This window comes from Thamnophis sirtalis, unplaced genomic scaffold (genome assembly GCF_051295495.1).
Source record: "Thamnophis sirtalis isolate CommonGarterSnake01/CBP01778 unplaced genomic scaffold, rThaSir2_p1.2 scaffold_5, whole genome shotgun sequence".
Classification (NCBI taxonomy): Eukaryota; Metazoa; Chordata; class Lepidosauria; order Squamata; family Natricidae; genus Thamnophis; species Thamnophis sirtalis.
In genome coordinates, this window is record NW_028261385.1 from 73,373,911 (window position 1) to 73,392,507 (window position 18,597).

At 39.8% G+C, this 18,597-nt stretch overlaps 1 protein-coding gene across 1 annotated transcript; it reads right to left on the reverse strand.

Annotated features, from left to right (window-relative positions):
• Nucleotides 1-465: 465 nt before the first annotated feature.
• On the reverse strand, nucleotides 466-17,254 carry AK3 (adenylate kinase 3). Its single transcript, XM_014062335.2, has 5 exons — nucleotides 16,945-17,254; nucleotides 8,476-8,595; nucleotides 4,769-4,941; nucleotides 3,398-3,516; nucleotides 466-860 (listed from the first exon to the last, which is right to left on the reverse strand). The coding sequence occupies exons 1-5, from the start codon at nucleotides 17,093-17,095 to the stop codon at nucleotides 737-739; spliced, it is 687 nt and encodes a 228-aa protein (XP_013917810.1). The 5' UTR covers nucleotides 17,096-17,254; the 3' UTR covers nucleotides 466-736.
• Nucleotides 17,255-18,597: the final 1,343 nt, after the last annotated feature.

Here is an 18,597-nt window from a genome sequence, read left to right on the forward strand (position 1 = left end):
GTTGGGAAATTTGGAAAAAAAACCTAACAATGTTAAATTCTAAATGCCCAGGCAGGAAAAAAATGTGTCCACCCCTGATATAAACACCATGATGGTACAAAGTTTACTTTCAGGAGTGCTAGCTGTAAGATCTGTCAGTTGTAGTAGCTCAAAGCATTGGAACATTGTGGTAAATATTGATTAAAGTAGTCTTGAAGTTTGAAGCAAAATGCTCTAAACAGTTTTCAGTTTGAATTCTTAATACAGATGTTTCAGGGAAGTATCCAAAATAGTAAACTGATTATTCAAGATTACTATTAGTTTATAAAAGCCTCCTTCCCAGCAACATGTATAGAGTACAAGACAGACTACCTCATTTTTTTTTACTATGATCTTACTTACACCCTGTTTAAGGGGTCTTGTGTCAATTCTCAAAATGGGATTGATTTTAATCTGCTATCTTTTTCTTGACAAACTCCATGGATATTTTAACTACATGTTGATAAAAATGAGTTTATTATTAAAATACATTTTATAAAATCTAGAAATACCCAGTACAAAAAACTAGCAGCCAATCATCCTACCAGAGTTTGGCACAGAACTAAAACATGGTCATTTTAGAGATTTCAGACAGCTGTATATCAAGCTCATAATTCCACCAGTCTGTTCCTGATTTTTTATGATTCCAAAGATTGCTAGAAACTGGATATTTAGCCATATATTAGTAGTTTAGATGTATTAGTAAAACGAATCATGTTCAGCTTTCAGTAGCAGTCCCCTTCTGGCTCACTTCAGGCAGCTTCGTTTGGAGGAAACGATAAACATGAGGCCAGATTTTGTTGGTCTCTGTTCCAGAAAAAGATTCCAGCACTCCTTTTTGGCTAGAGAGAAGACAAGAGGCACATTTGTTATTTGCATATTAACAGTTTTTCTTTCAAGTCTTAGGTTCTGAGAGTCTAGTATGGGAGATCAATTGGACCAAAAAAAAAGCAAGATTCTAGGCTACATGTATACAAACTTATAAATTGCATACAGGTAGTCCTTGACTTGTGACCACAAATGAGCCCAAAGTTTCTGTTGCTAAGTGAAACATTTGTTAAGCAAGTTCTGCCTCATTTGACAACGTTTCTTGCCACAGCTGTTAAGTGAATCACTGCAGTTAATTAGAATAGAGCAGGAAAGGACCTTGGGGGGTTCTTCCAATCCAGCCCCCCCCCTCAGCTCAAGCAGGAGACCCTATATCATTTCAAACAAATGGCTGTCCAGTCTTTTCTTAAAAATCTCCAGTGATGAAGCACCCACAGTTTCTGAAGGCAAGCTGTTCCACTGGTTAATTGTCCTCACTGTTAGGAAGTTTCTCTTTAATTCCAGGTTGCTTCTCTCCTTGATTAGTTTCCCTGCATTGTTTCTTGTATTGCCTCCTGGTGCTTTGGAAAATAAGTTGACCCTCTCTTCTTTGTGGCAGCTCCTCAAATACTGTAACACTGCTAACAGTTGTTAATAACATGCTTGTTATTTGAATATGGCTTCCCCTTTGCTTGTCAGAAAATTGCAAAAGGTGATCACATGACCCCCCCTAAATATGGCAACCGTCATAAAGTTGCCAAGCAGCTGCATTTTGATCACATGACCATGCAGCAGTTCTTAACCCTAACCTCCCTCAGCTTTACAAGCTGTTTCCATGTTTTCTTTTGGCCTTCCCTTACTTCAAGCCTACCGTTTCATTCATAGTGGACCTGTCAGGCTATATTGCTTTCTTAATATAATTATCAATTCTTATTCTGTGCTTGAAGTCTATACTTGGGACATGTTACTTGGCTCAGCAGGAGACAGACATTTGAAGATGACCTTGCGGTCAGAAACTGGATTATTTAGCATGTGTTGAGCTTCCAGATGACGAAGGCATTCCCTCCCTAAGGGCTGTGTTTAGTCTTCTCTCCCAAGGTTTAGGAAAACAGCCAAAAATCTGTTTCTTTTGCAAACTTTAATGGTATTTCATTTCAAGCAATTTTATGATTGTGTTTTCTAAGATATATTTTAATGGCTGCAAACCATCTTGACTGTTTTTCTAAACAGAAAGGCAAAGTGTAACTTTAATCATCAGTAAAATAATAAACAACAGCTGAAAACATCCCTGCTGATGGCGTAACCAGCAACATTGGGAGAATAAAAATACAAGATACCGTCATAAAGCTATTATCTCAGTGAGCAGTTGATAACCAATAAATAATAACAGATAACCATTTCTCAGTAGCAATCGTCTTGCAGGGGCTGGTTAGGAAATGACGGACGTTACTATAACCATTGGCCAAGTCCTGTTTTGGTTCCCAGAACACAGTATTCATGCAATATTGTTTTGGTGCTACACAAATCCAAGCAACTCCATAACAGGATTGATTTGACTCTAAAGCAGGGGTCCCCAATCCCCGGGCTGTGGTTACGCAAGTGATGGGTGAGCACCACAGTTCCATTTGCACAAGTGGCAGGTACTTATGCAAGAAGTTCCATTTGAGCAAGTGGTGGCACTCGTGCGGGAAACTCCATTTGTCCGAATGGCAGATGCATTAATGGAGCTGTGTGTGCGAGAATGTGATCCACTGCCTGCATGGAATCATTCCCTCTCTCTTCCACCCCGTCCACAAAACAGGAAATGTTAGAGACTCCTACTCTAAAATTTCCTACAGCATACTCCTATGTCACAGAAAACTTCCCTAAGAAAGACACATTCCTTAAATGTATCCTCTCTCATCCCAGTTATGAAATGACAGGAATATGTCTTGTCATGTTTGTTTCATTTTCAATATCCTTTATTCTCTAGGCCACTGGGCATTTTTCCTCTTTTAATTCTAACTCACTCAGAATGGACACAGCAACAAAAAAGAACAGATACCTAAATTCACAACAATTCCTTGATTTATAACTGGTGACTTATTGACCTTAGAAAGTTACAAATGGACTCCCCCAAAGGTAGCCATTCTGAAGTTCTGAGGGCCATCCCGCCTCATGGTCATGTGACTGCATGGTGGCTCAAATGTGAGCATGGAGGAAGAGCTATTGGTAAGAGTGCAAAGGCAGGAGATAGTAACATTATTTTTCATAATAGAGCATGCAGGCAAAACCTTAAAGGATTACAGGAGTGCTAAATCAAAATACAGTCATGAGATGTACCTATATGATCGTAAGCAAACTTAATCTCACTTTAATTAGTTCTTAGTTATACAGATTCAGATGTAAACACGGACTCCATAACAGCTTCTTTGTTTTCTCCTAGGCTACCCCATGACTTGGAAGACAACAATCCATGTTAAGGCTTCCTTTCTCACTGTTTGCGTAGCACATCTGAAACATCCTTAAGTTGTTGCAGAGATGTTAAAGGGAAAGTATTAAAACTAAATATTGCACATTGAAATGTGCTTACCGGTAATACTCCAGAACAGGTTTAGTTTCTGCTTCATAAGATTTCAATCTCTTCATAATCGTTTCCGGTTTATCATCATCACGCTGAACAAGAGGATCCCCTGTGTGATCATCATGGCCCTTTTTGTGGGAAAAGGAAAGTCTCCTATTATGAACAATAGCAGTTTATACACCTATGAGTTTTCTTCTATGGAATCTGCATGCTCTCTGGTTTTTGAATTATGCTGTAAGCTACTACTACTGCCTACATTTTTATCACGGAAGTTAGCACCTCATGTACCAGGCGGTATTCTTTATATTTAATAAATTAATATTCAGCACCCATGCAATAGTCCAAGAAATCTCTTCAGCAATTAAGAGACAGATTTAAAATATTAGGCAGGAGACAATGTCAGTTTCTATGGCAATTAAAAGGCTGTATTGTATGACCTGATCTTTGAAAAAAGATGTGTCCAATCTTTCTTAATGCGTGCTAACATTGTTACTATTTTTACAAAGTTTGATCACTGCTGATTTCTATAAGATACTATTATTGTGTGTACAAGAATATAAAAACAAAACTGGAAAAATCCAAGTTATGGACTGAACTAGAATGGCTTTATGGAGGCATTGCTGACATACCTATAAGGTAAATTGTCTGTTTCTAGATTTTCTGTCACTTTAAAGAATATAAAAGCTATTGACAGTCTGATTAAAATACTCTTAATGAAAATATTGCTCAAATGTCATCACTACCAATTCTTACTCTGCCTTTTAATTAACAATTTTAAAAATAATATGATACTCTCAGCAGGCTGACCTATAGCATCTGCAACATTTTAAGAAGATCTCCACAAAATCCCCAAAGGAATATTGTTAAAAAATAATAACTGAAATATCATGTTAGTTTATTTCAGCCATTTTTAAATGACTTTTATTTTTAAGCCTGAGGCCCAGCATCAAAAGCTTCTTGACCCAGCAGGCTGATACTTCTATTTTCTTTTTAAGTACCAATAGCATACAGTTTCTGGAAGTGAAAAGTGCCAATTTATGTCCCTACATTGTGATTATTGAAAAATGAGCAATTTTCCAACTAAACATAGTTTTCCAGATATCGTTATATCATGTCAGCCCAACAGAAGCAATTCTAATCCCAGGGTACCTCACAGAAATATTTAAAGACAATGCAACTCTATTTTGATTACACTCTAAATGATTTCTTTTTTTTTTTAGCAACAAAGAGAATCAGTCAACATTTAGCACACATTTGCCAAGCTCAGCAGCTGGCTGGAAATGATGAGATTCGATGTACAAGTTAGTGGACATTCATGAACAGCAGATAGCTTTCCATATTTGTTTTTGCACAACTGCACTAGATATAGGCAGAACTTACGGAGATTTTGGGAGGGTTGAATTCAAGATTGTACACCCTGCCACTAGCAGGATGAATCCAGCGTGCAGTCAGACGTTGCTTGATGGTCTCAAAAGGCACATCTAAAACAATCACGGTGTCAATTGGACACACCTTATCCAGCGATTCAGCCTGTGGGACAGTCCTGGGGAAGCCTGTGAAAAAACAAAATGCTATTGCAAATAGCTAAAGGTACAGAAATGAGCTGTCAGTAAGTTGGAGCCCAGTTAGGCTGATGGCAGCAGCTGAGGGGTGGGGTGGGGGGTGTTCTTTGATTAATGTTTTCAGTGATTAATTTTGTTTGCTTATATCCCACCTTTATTATTTTTATAAACAACACAGTTTTTGTTTTCTAGGCTGCATCAACCAACACAGTTCTAGGCTGCATAAACGGGGGTAGAATCAAGATCATGTAAAGTGTGTTAATACCAGTTTATAATGCCACACTTGGAATACTGCATTAAGTTTTGGTCACCATGATGTAAAAAAGATGTGGAGACTCTAGAAAAAGTGCAGAGAAGAGCAACAAAGATGATTAGGAGACTGGAGGCTAAAACATGAAGAATGGTTGCAGGAACTGGGTATGTCTAGTTTAATGAAAAGAAGGACTACAGAAGACATGATAGCAGTGTTCCAATATCTCAGGGGTTGCCACAAAGAAGAGGGACTCAAACTATTCTCCAAAGCACCTGAGGTAGAACAAGAAGCAATGGGTGCTCAAGGAGAGAAGCAACTTAGAACTGAGGAGAAATTTCCTGACAGTTAGAACAATTAATCAGTGGAACAACTTGCCTCCAAAAGTTGTGAATGCTCCAAAACTGGAAGTTTTGAAGAAGATATTGGATAACTATTTGTCTGAAATGGTATAGGATTTCCTGTCTAAAGCAATAGCAGTAGACTTATATACCGCTTCATAGGCCTTTCAGGCCTCTCTAAGCGGTTTACAGAGAGTCAGCATATTGCCCCCAACAATCTGGGTCCTCATTTTACCCACCTCGGAAGGATGGAAGGCTGAGTCAACCCTGAGCCGGTGAGATTTGAACCGCTGACCTGCTGATCTAGCAGTAGCCTGCAGTGCTGCATTTAACCACTGCGCCACCTTGGCTCTAGGCAGGGGGTTAGACTAGAAGACCTCCAAGGTCCCTTCGAACTCTTGTTATTCTATTCTATTCTAAAACTCAAGGCAGTGAGCATATTTAACACAGTTTCTTCCTCTTATTTACTCCACAACAGCAGCCCTGTGAGGTGGGTTGGATTAAGAGTGAATGATTGGATCAAAATCCCCCAGCTGGCCTTCATGACTAAGGTGGTACTTGTTCACAGTCTTCTGCTTTCAAGCTTTGTGCCTTAATCCCTAGACTAAACTGGCCGTGACCCGTCAAAACCGCAGTCCACAAAAGCGCGCTCGACGAAAGCACGCATTTGATGTCATCACAGCGCGACGAAAAAAATTAAAAATTGAAATAAAAATAAAATTAAAGCAAGCCGATTCACATAAAGGTAAGGGTTAGGTTTAGGGTTAGGGTAAGGGTTAGGGTTAGGTTTAGAGCATTAGGGTTACGTTTAGCATTAGGTTAAAGGTTAGCGTTAGGTTTAGCGTTAGGTTAAGGGTTAGGTTTAGGGTTAGATTTAGGCTTAGGTTAAGGCTTAGGGTTAGGGTTAGGTTTAGGGTTAGGTTTGGGGGGGTTAGGGTAAGGTTTTCGCTTTATTTTTACATTTATCGATCACAGTGCGATGTTTTCGTCGCGCTGTGATGACGTCACGTACGTGCTTACGTCGAGCGCGCTTTTGTCTACCGCGGTTTTGTGGTGGAACCAAACTGGCTGCCTCTGATTCATTTTTCTAGTTCTTTGTTTTTAGTCCATGAATATTTAATCTTTAATAAAATGTTTTAGCTCTTTAATGTTTCTTTGATTAATGTTGCTAGTTCTTGAAGGAACAAAGAAAGCTACGCAAGTACAGCCTGATAAGAGAACGGGTTCAAACTTGCCAAGGGTGAGGATTCTCTTTTCACGCACATGGACTTGAACTTTAGTAACTTGCAATCTCATTTATAAGACGAGACCTTCTGAATATGCAAATGACCATTTAGAAGTGCATACCAAGAAATTATGGGAAGTTATATGCTACATGCGTGCGGCATCAGAGATACATCAAATGATATTAACCAGCAAAAGATCTCACTCCAAGCCGTGTATAATTGAAGTGATTCAAGTTAAAGTGATTCTCCACAGCTTCGGTTTAGACTTTTACAGACTTTTCATTACCCAAGCTAGATAACATTATCTGATGATGCTATCTAGTTTGGGTAATGAAACATTTCCAAGAAAACAAGCAACCTTGAAGAGCACCAAGGACCACCACCCCCTCCCATTTCAACCCTGAGTTACAGATATTCTCCTTTATTGATTCTCCACTTTTCTAAGGGGCTCTTCAAATGGATGAGGTGCCCTCTTAGCTTGTGTACATAAATAAGGAATAACTTTTTAGTCTACCTTTCTGACTTGGGTTCTGTTTGGGCAAGACGCACCAGGCTTACATATCTGTCGATGCTTATGGCTAACTTACCGCCACTTTTCTCTTACTGAGTATGGCTTGGCCTGTTAATTAATTGGAAACATTGACACTCAAGTGTCAAAATTGATATATTTTGGAAGATTTCCATATAGCACTGCATCATTTCATTTAAAATACAGTATCCTGATAGTTTCTATATAACACTTCATTTCAGCTAAAACTCAATTAAACCACTGTCGGATCTAACCAGCTCTCAAAATCCACCTCCTCCTTGGTATATTGGAGAACACGTTTATATTTAACCAATATCCATTATGTTTGCTAAGCATGTACTTCAGAATTCAAAAGAAGGTGCTTTTTTCATCCTTTAAAACAATCACAATCTGGGGCCTTATCTCACGTGGACTATTTTGTCAAGTGTTGCAGAATTCTCAATGATAACCACACTGTTTAAGAAATCATGACAGTCAAAGGCCATGTAACTGGAAAGCTTCCTAACTTGGGAAAAAGTTGGAGTAGACAGCTTATTTTAGCTGTCTAAATGACAGTCCCTACACCAGTGTTTCTCAACCTTGGCAACTTGAAGATGTCTGGACTTCAACTCCCAGAATTCCCCAGCCAGCAAATGCTGGCTGGGGAATTCTGGGAGTTGAAGTCCAGACATCTTCAAGCTGCCAAGGTTGAGAAACACTGCCCTACACCATTTAATTAGGCAATGAAGCTTTATCTCTTGCTTGAACAGGTATCAAAGAAAGAATTTAGGATTCCCGAGAGACATTATATTCCTTTCCATTGCCTTCCTCTGCCATTGTTTCATCTTGATTTATATAGCTCAGAAGGTGTCAAATTATTATGAGATAATTTTATAATAAGCCCCTCAAGTTGATCCAGATAAAAATGTATCAAGGGCTTGAAGTGACTTTAACAAAGCTCTGGTAATATAAATGTTGGCACTTTTCTTTTGTATCTTTTTTCTATGATTGGATCCAAGCTCTTTTATAGCCCATGCTTAAGAATCCAACTTGGATATACGTGTGTGTGTGCCTTCAAGTCAGTCTTGATTCATGCCAATACCTTATCATCAACCAACATCCTATGTTTAGCATACAGGATTCACTAGCTGGAAACTAACTGCCTTTCATTTACAAAAAGGGTACAATGCAAGCTCTCACCATCCAGCAGCACATGGTTCTGGTCTAGTATTTTCAGCTCACTTAGCATCAGCTGGGTCATGACGTCATCAGGAATCAATTGCCCCTTTTCAATATATGACTTAGCCAGTATGCCAATTTCTGTGGAAGCAAGAATGAACAGAAAAACCTTAATGAGGTGGGATCTTGCTTGCAATTGTATTATAGTTTTGTTTTGTTTTGCTCTAAACATTCATCTTTTATTGGTGCGGAAATGAACAATAAAAAAATAATAATACGTTTTCCCCAGAGAATCAGGTCTTATTATAAACTACACCTAAAGGGTCATATCACACTGATGAGCATATTCAGTAAAGGTTAAAGAAATACAGCCACCTCCCTCAAATATATCTTCTTGCAAAACCAAAATCAAACTGTATTCTTGCTCAAAATAAGCATTCCTCAAATTATTAACTCTTTTTTGAGTTTCAGTATTTATGGATGACAGATATCTTCTTGTTCCTCTTTCCTTCTGTAACTGAAATCTTTGCTTTTTGGCTCCTATAGCTAATTCATTCATTCCCTCTCCTTTTACATTTATGGGCTGTTCAATTCTATCTGCTGCCCCGTTCAAGTCACTTCATTAAATTTCCATTTTCTTTCATTGGATGTTTTCCAGATCAAGTACTTAGTAGGCTCTTAAGGTTGTTTATGGCCATGCAGCTTGGTTTGGAAGTATTCCACAACTTGGGATGATTTTGGCTTCTAAATAAACACTGGTAGATCAAGTAAGGTGCTAATGAATTATTGTGGTTTACTTCGGGATTTAGTGATTGTAGAGGAAGCCTAGACTATACAACCACACTTGCAAACTGGCTGCCATAATACTGGTAATATCTACGTATTACATGTTTACATTACATTTACTTTCAAATAACATGCCTTCCCACTCTGTCACTGTTTATTTTTAACTGCGTAATTTCAGATTTAACTTTATCATTTGCTTCCGATTCTGTTTTTTCGGGAAATCAAGAAACCAAGGATTCCAATTTGAAAGAAACATTAAACAAATGATAAAGGTAAGACAAACGACGCAGCTGGGAAGCTGCCTGCGTATTTAGTTGCTTCTACCAACAGAAGGAGTCAGGCAACTTAGTATGATGCTTCAATAGCGAAGAGCAAGAAGTGCACCCAATAATCTCACACATAAATTCTTGAGGGCACATTTCCCTGAACAAAGAGGTGTTTCTTACCGAGTGTAAGTTTAATTTTTAAAATATACTGAATTTTCAAAAATGTAAATATAACCTTGGAATTAGCATCTAAGCCATCATGTACTATTCAAACTCCTAGCATAAGGTAGGGACTTTGTCAAATAAAAGGAACAGATATTTTTTAGTATTATTATTATTTAGTGTATGGCATATCATACATGGATTAGCATTATATATTAACATTTCATTTAGATTAGTAGAATACAATAAAATATAAATGTTAAAAAGATCTATGTTCAACAACCAATGTCTAGGCCCGTGATGGTAAACCTATGGCACATGTGCCACAGGTGGCACCCAGCACCCTCTCTGTGGGTACCCAAGCTGTCACCCCAGTTCAGCTCTGCCATGTATGCATGCATACCTCCTGCCAGCCTGCTTGTCATTGGGTCTCTGCCACACATGCACGGAAGACAGGGTGTGGGGTGCACATGCAGGGAACTGGGCATGTGCAGGGAGCGAGGTTCATGTGGGGGGCATGCACGGGGTAAGACAAGTGCAGGGGGCGCATCCGTGCGTACAAGGGGGTGGGAAACATGCAGGGCACACGGCACATACACAGGGCATTCGCATTCATGGGGTGGGGAACTTGCATGGGGCACATGCATGGGGCGACATGCGTGCCCGGAGCAAGACACATGCGCAGGGTGAGGCAGATGCATGGAGCCACGTGCACTTTGTATTTTGGAGGTTCGGGCGCACACGCACTTTGTGCACTTGGTTCGGAAAGGTTAGCCATCACTAGCCTAGGCCATCTAACCATTGAAGCACATATTAAATTATGAACAGTAATCATTTCCCTCATTTTCTATTTCCTATGTGATAATCTTTCACAAAACAGAACTTGAAAATCTCATTGTTTATAGAGAAAGGAGCACTCATGAATTGTTCAAGCAAATAACTTCTGCCCTAAGAAGAATAGTCTCAATCTGTGCTCCCTTGCGTTCCTTCTCTATTACTTAAACACACTTTCTGCAGCTGCTAACATGCTCTGGGAACAGCAAGACTTTAAACTCAGCGAAGTCACTGACACTAACCTTTAAGTGTCGGTACAAGTAAATGTTTAACTTATATGAACTTGAAGCTATTTAAACTGGCTAGATGCCTTCAGGGCATGCAGAGGAAATTCTGCAATCCAAATAACAGGGAATATCTTTTATTGACTTTATGAGTCCTTAGAAATCTAAAAAGTAATCCAGTACATATCTATCACTTTGGGTTGTTCCACATATTCATATTTCAGGCCGTTTTTTCCTCCCTATTAATATCGCAGGCAGTCCTCGACTTTAGTGACTGTTTGAAGTTACAAGGGGATTGAAAAAAGTGATTTATGACTGTTTTTCACACTTACGACCTTTGCAGCATCCCTGGGGTCATGTGATCGAAATTTGGATGCTTGGCAACAGGTTCATATTTATTACTGTTGCAGTCCTGGAGTCAGGTGACCTTCTGTGTCCTTTTGAGGAGCAAAGTCAATGGAGAAGCCAAATTCACTTAACAACTGTGGCAGGGAAAGTTGTAAAATGAGACAAAACTCAATGAATGTTTCACGTAATAGAAATGTTGGGGTTCATTGTGGTCGTAAGTTGAGGACTACCTGTACGGCTTATAGATTCATTGTGGAAAAATACGGTTATAGTATTTCAAAATAATCTCAAGTCTGTTTCACCATGCTATAATATTATGGAAATTGTTCTCGTAAACACAATTCAAGATATGAGACAAGTCATTTGTCAAATTCCGTACAACCCATCTTTCTAATATGGATTATAGATTAATAGATCACAGATTAATGGATTATTGTAGTGTTAAGTCATCACAGTGGTTAATTTAGAAAACTTAGGCTTTGCAGGTTAAGCATGAGCCTTTATATATCCTGGTTCTGTACAATATAATACATTTAGGCATGTTAAATTTATATTTACAGACAAAGAAATAAAGGGAGACTAATATAGATCTATTTCAAGCTCTTTAGCTCTTGCCAGCTAGTCATACCCTACTGGGATTCGAACCCATTTAGGCTGTTAGGCAAAACACTTCAGAGAATGATGCTCAAAAGATAAACAGATTCCACTATCTGTTCAATTGGAAACGTTATAAACAAAGTAGAACATCCCAACACCAATCAATTGTGAGGCAAACTTAATTTCAGACACTGCATATTTCTAAACACCACCTTTTTCCTTATGTTTAATCATGTCTAAGGCTGCCTGGACAAGTTTTCCTGCAGTTTTCTTGGCATGATTTCCGAAGTAGCTTGCCATTGCCTCCTTCCTAGGGCTGAGAGAAAGTGACTGGCCCAAGGTCACCCAGCTAGCTTTTTCCCTAGAACTCATAGTGTCCTAATTTCTAGCCTGATGCCTTAATCTCTACCACAACCAGTCTCTCTAAGCATCACTTAGAAAGGTACAAATAAAAAACACTGTTACAATATATAAAAGAGCATCTTACAATCAACTAACAATTCAGATAATAGTCTTAAAAATAATCATAAAACCAGTTAAAAGATCAGCAACATCCACATACTCCTTGGGTCTCGGAAGGCCTGCCAAACCATGATTTCCTTGGGAAGTTTGAACAGGGTAGGATTTGGGTCCAATTCAACAGAACTGCTCTTTATGCTTTGCACATTTCCAGTGCTAAACTAAGATGTGCCATCAAGTTATTTTTGACTCCGAGCAACCACATAATTTTTCTCCAGGACAATTTATCCTTACCCAAATACTAAATTGATGCATTAAAAAGGATGGATATGGGGATACCTACACTGATGCAATAAAAAGGAAGATACATACATACCAGAGGTGGGTTCCTACTACCGATTCGGCCAAACAGGTAGTGGTATGCTGGCCTAGGTCGCAGAACCGGCAGCGACCCAAGCTGCCCACACCACTGAACCGTTCCCCAGTCACCACCATCGCCATCTTTTTTTGGAGTTCTGTGCATGCACAGAACAATTTTCATTGTATTGTGCATGTGTGCACATGAGCAAACCAGCAGTAACACTGGCTGGAACCCACCGCTGATACATACTGTACATACCTTTAATATGGTCACTCACCAGAATACAACAATCAGAAGAACAAAATAAAACAGTTTATGTCTAGATCATGGTTCATGGATAAAATCAAGGAATGCCTGGTTTTACTAACAGTGTAATGGAATTTGACCATATTTACAGAAATGGAATTATACTGGTCTGGTGAAAACTATATATAAAGCATATCAGAATTGCCTGGGCACTTCATCAAAAGGGTAATGAAAAAACATAATATAGTAAAACATAATATAGTAGATTATGGTTTTTAATGGACCATTCTCCATAAGGACATAGCCTTAGTTCAGGAAATATTTCGTATCTGCCCCCAAGAACCCCTGTAAGAAGTGTATTAAAGCATGCTAAGGTTAGTGCCCTCCCGAGTTTATGTCAACTGCATAGCTATCTATGCAGAGCTATCTTGCTAAGGTTAGTGCCCTCCAGAATTTAGGGAGAGTTGTATCTAGCTAATATTAATGTCCTCCAGAGTTTAAGTAGTCTAATCCATTGAAATATTGATGTGAAAGCAGATGGAAAGAGGAAGGCAAAGGTTGCTAAGGTTAATGTCCTCCAAAGTCTGGGGAGAGTTGTGTAGCTTTCTTGCTAAAGTTAGGGTTCTCCAGAGTTTAGGGACAGTTCAGGGACAGTTGTGTAGCTATCTTGCTGACTCTGAGCAAAAGGATCCAGTTATGTTTCCATATCTTGGGCACATTGCTTGAATGTAATAAGTGTTTATCAATTGGAAATTTACAATTAGAAAATTACCAATTAGAAAGTTTCAGTTTTGCCTAGGAGAAAAACTATAACAGTGCAATTTTTGCTACTTTGCTCTATTCCTTTCTTTCTATTCTATTCCTTGCATTCAACCAGAATGCAATAAAGCAAAGCCTATCTCAATTTCATTCAATCCTGCCTCCCTCCTTAATACTATATTAGGAGCACGTGGGGCCACTTGGGACAATTCAGAGGAGACCCTTTGCAATAGGACAAAAGAACAGTAAGGTACCATCTAAGCACCAAACAGTAAATGCACATGCATTTTTGCCAAATAAAGCTTTCATACTATGTTAAAAGTGAAGTACCGGTACTGTTTTTTGGGTTGGGATCTGTTTAGCATAATGGCCTTGCATACTGCAATGAACTTTTATATGGGCATTCTCACAAGGATTAAGGATTAACAGCAGCAGGCTATCATAAAAGAATTTATGACTTTATTCCACAACTTTGCTTTTGGAAATGAAATCAAATGCAGACCTTAAGACAAGGAATGGAGATTCTGTCTTAGATGACTATTTTTCAGCCAAATGTCGCCATACCAGAACGTAGTTGAGGATAGCGTTCATCTCTAAAGCCAGTTTGCACATCCCTCTTTATGCTCTAACAGTTAATCCGGACAGCCAATTTGTTGTGATTTTAGCACAGAGCTTTCTTATTATGCTTCAAGGCTGATGGGTGGATAGCAGACAGTTCACAAGTACCTTCTTTATAAACAAGCACTCTAAATAGAGTGCTTGTTTCCTGAACTAAATTAGACCCCTGTGGTTGTGCATTTGCATGATAACAATCCATGTAGATGAACAGAGGAGAAAATACAGAGGTCCGTTATTCCCAGTTATGGCATAAGGCTTTGGTAGCAATAAAATCATTATCTGAGGTTTATTAGACTTCAACTGTTTTATGAGTCCTGCTATTTCAGAACTTGTTAAAAAAAAACTTGTCCAGCAAGTCTCCGAGAATCTCAGACATGATTTAATGTAAGAAAAAAAAGGGCCAACTAGGGAACTGGTTAACATTAGGTTCTATATTAGATTTGGGCAAATTTTCTTTTCCATATAATGCCGTAAAAGTGTTCCCCTCTTTTCCAGCTGGTATAAGGTAAGGAAATGAAAGGAGTGTATTAATTGAATTAGAAGCTATTAGGTGCTAACATTAGGCTTACGATGCTGCTATTAAGTGTAGTTGGGAAACCTCAGGTATGTAGGGCTCATTATCCTAGGGTGTTGTTTTTTTTCAGACCTTGTGAATAAAGCTAAATCATTCTTAGGTATTTTAAAATACATAATCAATTCATTCTTAGCCGTAGATACTCCTTATTAAATCAGGGATGAAGGGCAAGCTTAGTCTTTGCTCTTCCTTAGTTTTTGAGCAAACAGTAGTGGCTAGAGCAGTGTTTTTCAACCACTGTGCCGCGGCACACTAGTGTGCCGTGACATAGTTTAAGGTGTGCCGTGGGAAAATTACTTTATATATAGTCAATATAGGCACAGAGTTAAATTTTTTTAACATTTTCTAATGGTGGTGTGCCTCGTGATTTTTTTCATGAAAAAAGTGTGCCTTTGCACAAAAAAGGTTGAAAAACACTGGGCTAGAGTGACTTTATTTGATAATGTTCTGTTTCCAGGACAATCTTCAATTAAGTATATCTCCAATGCTATTTTTGAACAGTGTGACTCTTTACACTGATAAGTCCATTTAATACTTTAGAAGCCAGCTCCTGAAGATGAAACTCAAATACTTTGGCCACCTAATGAGAAGGAAGGAGCCACTGGAAAAGAGCCTAATGCTGGGAAAGATTGAAGGCAAAAGAAGAAGAGGATGACAGAGAGGTGGCTGGATGGAGTCACCGAAGCAGAAGGCGGGAGCTTGAATGGACTCCAGAGGATGGTAGAGGGCAGGAAAGCCTGGAGGAATGTTATCCATGGGGTTGCGATGGTCGGACACGACTTTGCAACTAACAACAACAACAAGCTCCAGCCCCAGATCAACCGCCATGTTAGCAACTGAATCCATTTCCAGAAATAAGTTATCCAATGTTGTTATCCCTGAGATATTAAGAAGATGATCAAAATCAGATCGACTATTTAGGTAAAAATTTTGTATAAAGGAAGTCGAATCCCTTGAGATCAGGGGTTTCCAACCTTGGCAGCTTTAAGACTTGTGGACTTCAACTCCTAGGCTGGCTGGGGAATTCTGGGAAGTGAAGTCCACAAATCTTAAAGTTGTCGAGGTTGTACAGTCCTGATTTAAATTATAGTATAATCAATTTAGAGATGCCTTCTCTCCACCCAATGATGGAATCTGTCAGTGTTCCATGCCAGGTTGAAATATTAAGATACTACATGCTAGAAAACATGCTAAATATACCTCCACTGTGTACACCAGTGGTGGGTTATGGATCCCGTTCCAACCGTACCGGGCCTGGCCGTGTCCACATTAGCGCCTCCACAAGCCTCCATGATGCTCCAGCTGCTCAGCAGGGCATTGCACAGGCACTGTATGCGCCGTGCGTGGAAGCGCCGAAGACTTAAAAGACCAGAAAGCAGATCGGGCGGGCAGGTGGGCCCTCCGGAGCACCGTACCAGAATGGTATACCGGGGCGTATCGCCTGCAAGCCACCACTAGTGTACACACATAGATTGCCTCTTCAGGATGTTTGATAACTTGCACTACAAGCAGCAGAATAATATGACTAAGCTATGCTTAATATAACTAAGTAGATCTCTGAGGACTACAGTGAATTTCAACTTGCTGTGCCACAGACTTGGTCCTTCATCTATTAAACATCTGAGCTTGGTTCAAGTTCTTCAATGAGGTGAAACAGTGAAAGTAAAACAGAGAGCAATGAAGAGTTGGTACATTAATAAAAGCACTTGTACTTCCATTCAATTTCAATACTGGTATGGTATTTAATGATAGTTGGAAAAGGATTATTGATGGCAGTTACATACATTGCCAGGGTAGAGGGATACCATATGTTATAGAATAAATAAATGCTGGAGAAATAAAAACCCCAAATCCACATGAAGAGAATACTGTTACAAGACCTGCAGACCAAAGCTTTATACCATAGTTGCAAGCTTTTCCTTCTAGGAAGTGTTGCAACTATTTTGTAACCCTTCTTTCAGGATTTTCAAAAGTAGACTCAACCAGGGCTTGGTTCACATTTAACACTAGGCTAGGGGCTGAACGTCTGGCTTCCCATATTCGGCAAATCGTCGAGTATTCAATAAACCTTGACTTAGCACAATAGGGTAATCAATAAACCAGGCTTGCCCAGAGCATGTTTTCATTTCCCACTCTCATCTTGGCTAGAATAACAAATATGACCGTTGAATTTCTGTGCCTTTCTAGATAAGAGCGACTTTGCCGTCTCTGAAATAGATCGCTTTATGTACTGGCATCCTTGCTCGCCTGCCTTACCGGTCTTCTTGTTCATGTTGTCCCTCAGGATGTCCCCGCTGGAGAGATGCTTCAGGGCGAAGTGCTGGACGATGCGGGAAGACACGGTGCCTTTCCCAGAGCCCGGGGCCCCCATGATCAGCGCCCGCATCAGCGCCGCCCGCACCGCCATGACCGAGTCGCTTGGCGGGATGGGACGAAAGCAGAATCCCAGTGTCGGCCCTCCCTCGGCTTGCAGCGGCGCCCGCTAAGCCCACGACATCTCCTCGAGAGGGCCACGCCGGTCCCTGCCTCGGCCCGACAGGTACCAGCCCAACAACTCAAGAAAATGGGCGTCTCCGCAGCCTGGTCGACGAGGCTACCAGGAATGACTCCTCCTCCGTCCCCAAGCCCGGCCTCCCGGCTGCAAACAGGCCTCCAAAGGAGGCGTCAGCGGGGGCTCCGTTATGCGGTTTTACGGCTTCTGTCTGCCAACTTTTCTCTCTACCCCGCCTTCATTTCCTTCTTTCTCTCCTCCCTTCCTTTCTTTTCCTTCCTTCCCTTTCCTTCTCTTTCTGCCTAACTTCCTTTTTCTCTTTTCTCTCTCCCTTCTTCCTCTTCTTTCTTTCTCTCCTTCCTTCCTTTCTTTTCTTTTTTTCCTTTCTCCTCTACATGAAAATGAATGCCACAGATATAACACTTGTACAGTAATTCATCGTCAGTCAGGGTTATCAAATCTGCAAAAAATCAGGACAACCAATAGGGCAGCAAGTAGTTTATTTTATTGCATTTGGTCCGTTCTAGCCAACCCAGAATGAATGGCAAAGGGGGCTAGTTAGTTGAAAAATATATAGTAAATAGATAAATATAATCCAGAATGTTTGAAACAGTATTTATTTGGCTGCACATTATTGGAGCCTGAGATTTACTCTCTCTGCTCACTTACCTCTCAGAGCTAACTTATTAACTCTCCAGGAATTTGATTGAACTTTGAAGTCAGTATGGTTGGTCACTTTGGGAATGCCTGCCTCCAGTAACCTCCATTCACAATATATTTCAGCTTGTTGTGGAAATAAGGCAATTAAATATAAGCCATGCCACCTTATAACTAAAAGCATAAACTTTGCGTGAGCACTTTGAGTATCTCACCTGTAAAGTTTGTCTGCAAAATAATGTATTTCAGTGCTGTAAATATTTTTGTATGCAACACAACATCTATAATTTCCTGTTTCCTATCTCTCCGATTGTTACTGGTAGAACCAGATTCTTGGTAACTTTAAGATGCTAGTTAGGGAATTCTGGGAGTTAAAGTGCTTGCATCTTAAAGTTGCCCAAAATTTGGAAACAAAAATACTGCTCTACAATTATCTGTAGCAGGTTTGTCCACCCTTGGCAACTTTAGTGCTATAAATCATTATGAAGCGGTATATAAGTCTAAGTGCTATTGCTGTTTAAGACCTGTGGACTTCAACTCTCAGGCGGAGCCTGTTGCCGAGGAGGGCTCAACCGAGCTCCTCTCAGAGATCTGGTCTGTATATCTAAATAAGATCATAGATATCACCCCTTTTTGGCTAAGAAAGGGGCAGGGAGTAGCTCTGTGTGCTAGGGTCTATTCGTAATTCACAGCCTTTCCCTTTTTTTTTTGGCTGTGGATAGAGATTAGATCCAGCGTGAGCGGAGCTTTTATCTCCAGCC

Coding starts and splice junctions, on each gene's coding strand:
- AK3 (XM_014062335.2), bottom strand. CDS start 17,095: ATGGCGGTGCGGGCGGCGCTGATGCGGGCGCTGATCATGGGGGCCCCG. Junction 8,596..16,944: donor CAACATGAACAAGAAGACCG/GTAAGGCAGGCG, acceptor TTGCTTCCACAG/AAATTGGCATACTGGCTAAG. Junction 861..3,397: donor CCTGTTCTGGAGTATTACCG/GTAAGCACATTT, acceptor TCTTCTCTCTAG/CCAAAAAGGAGTGCTGGAAT.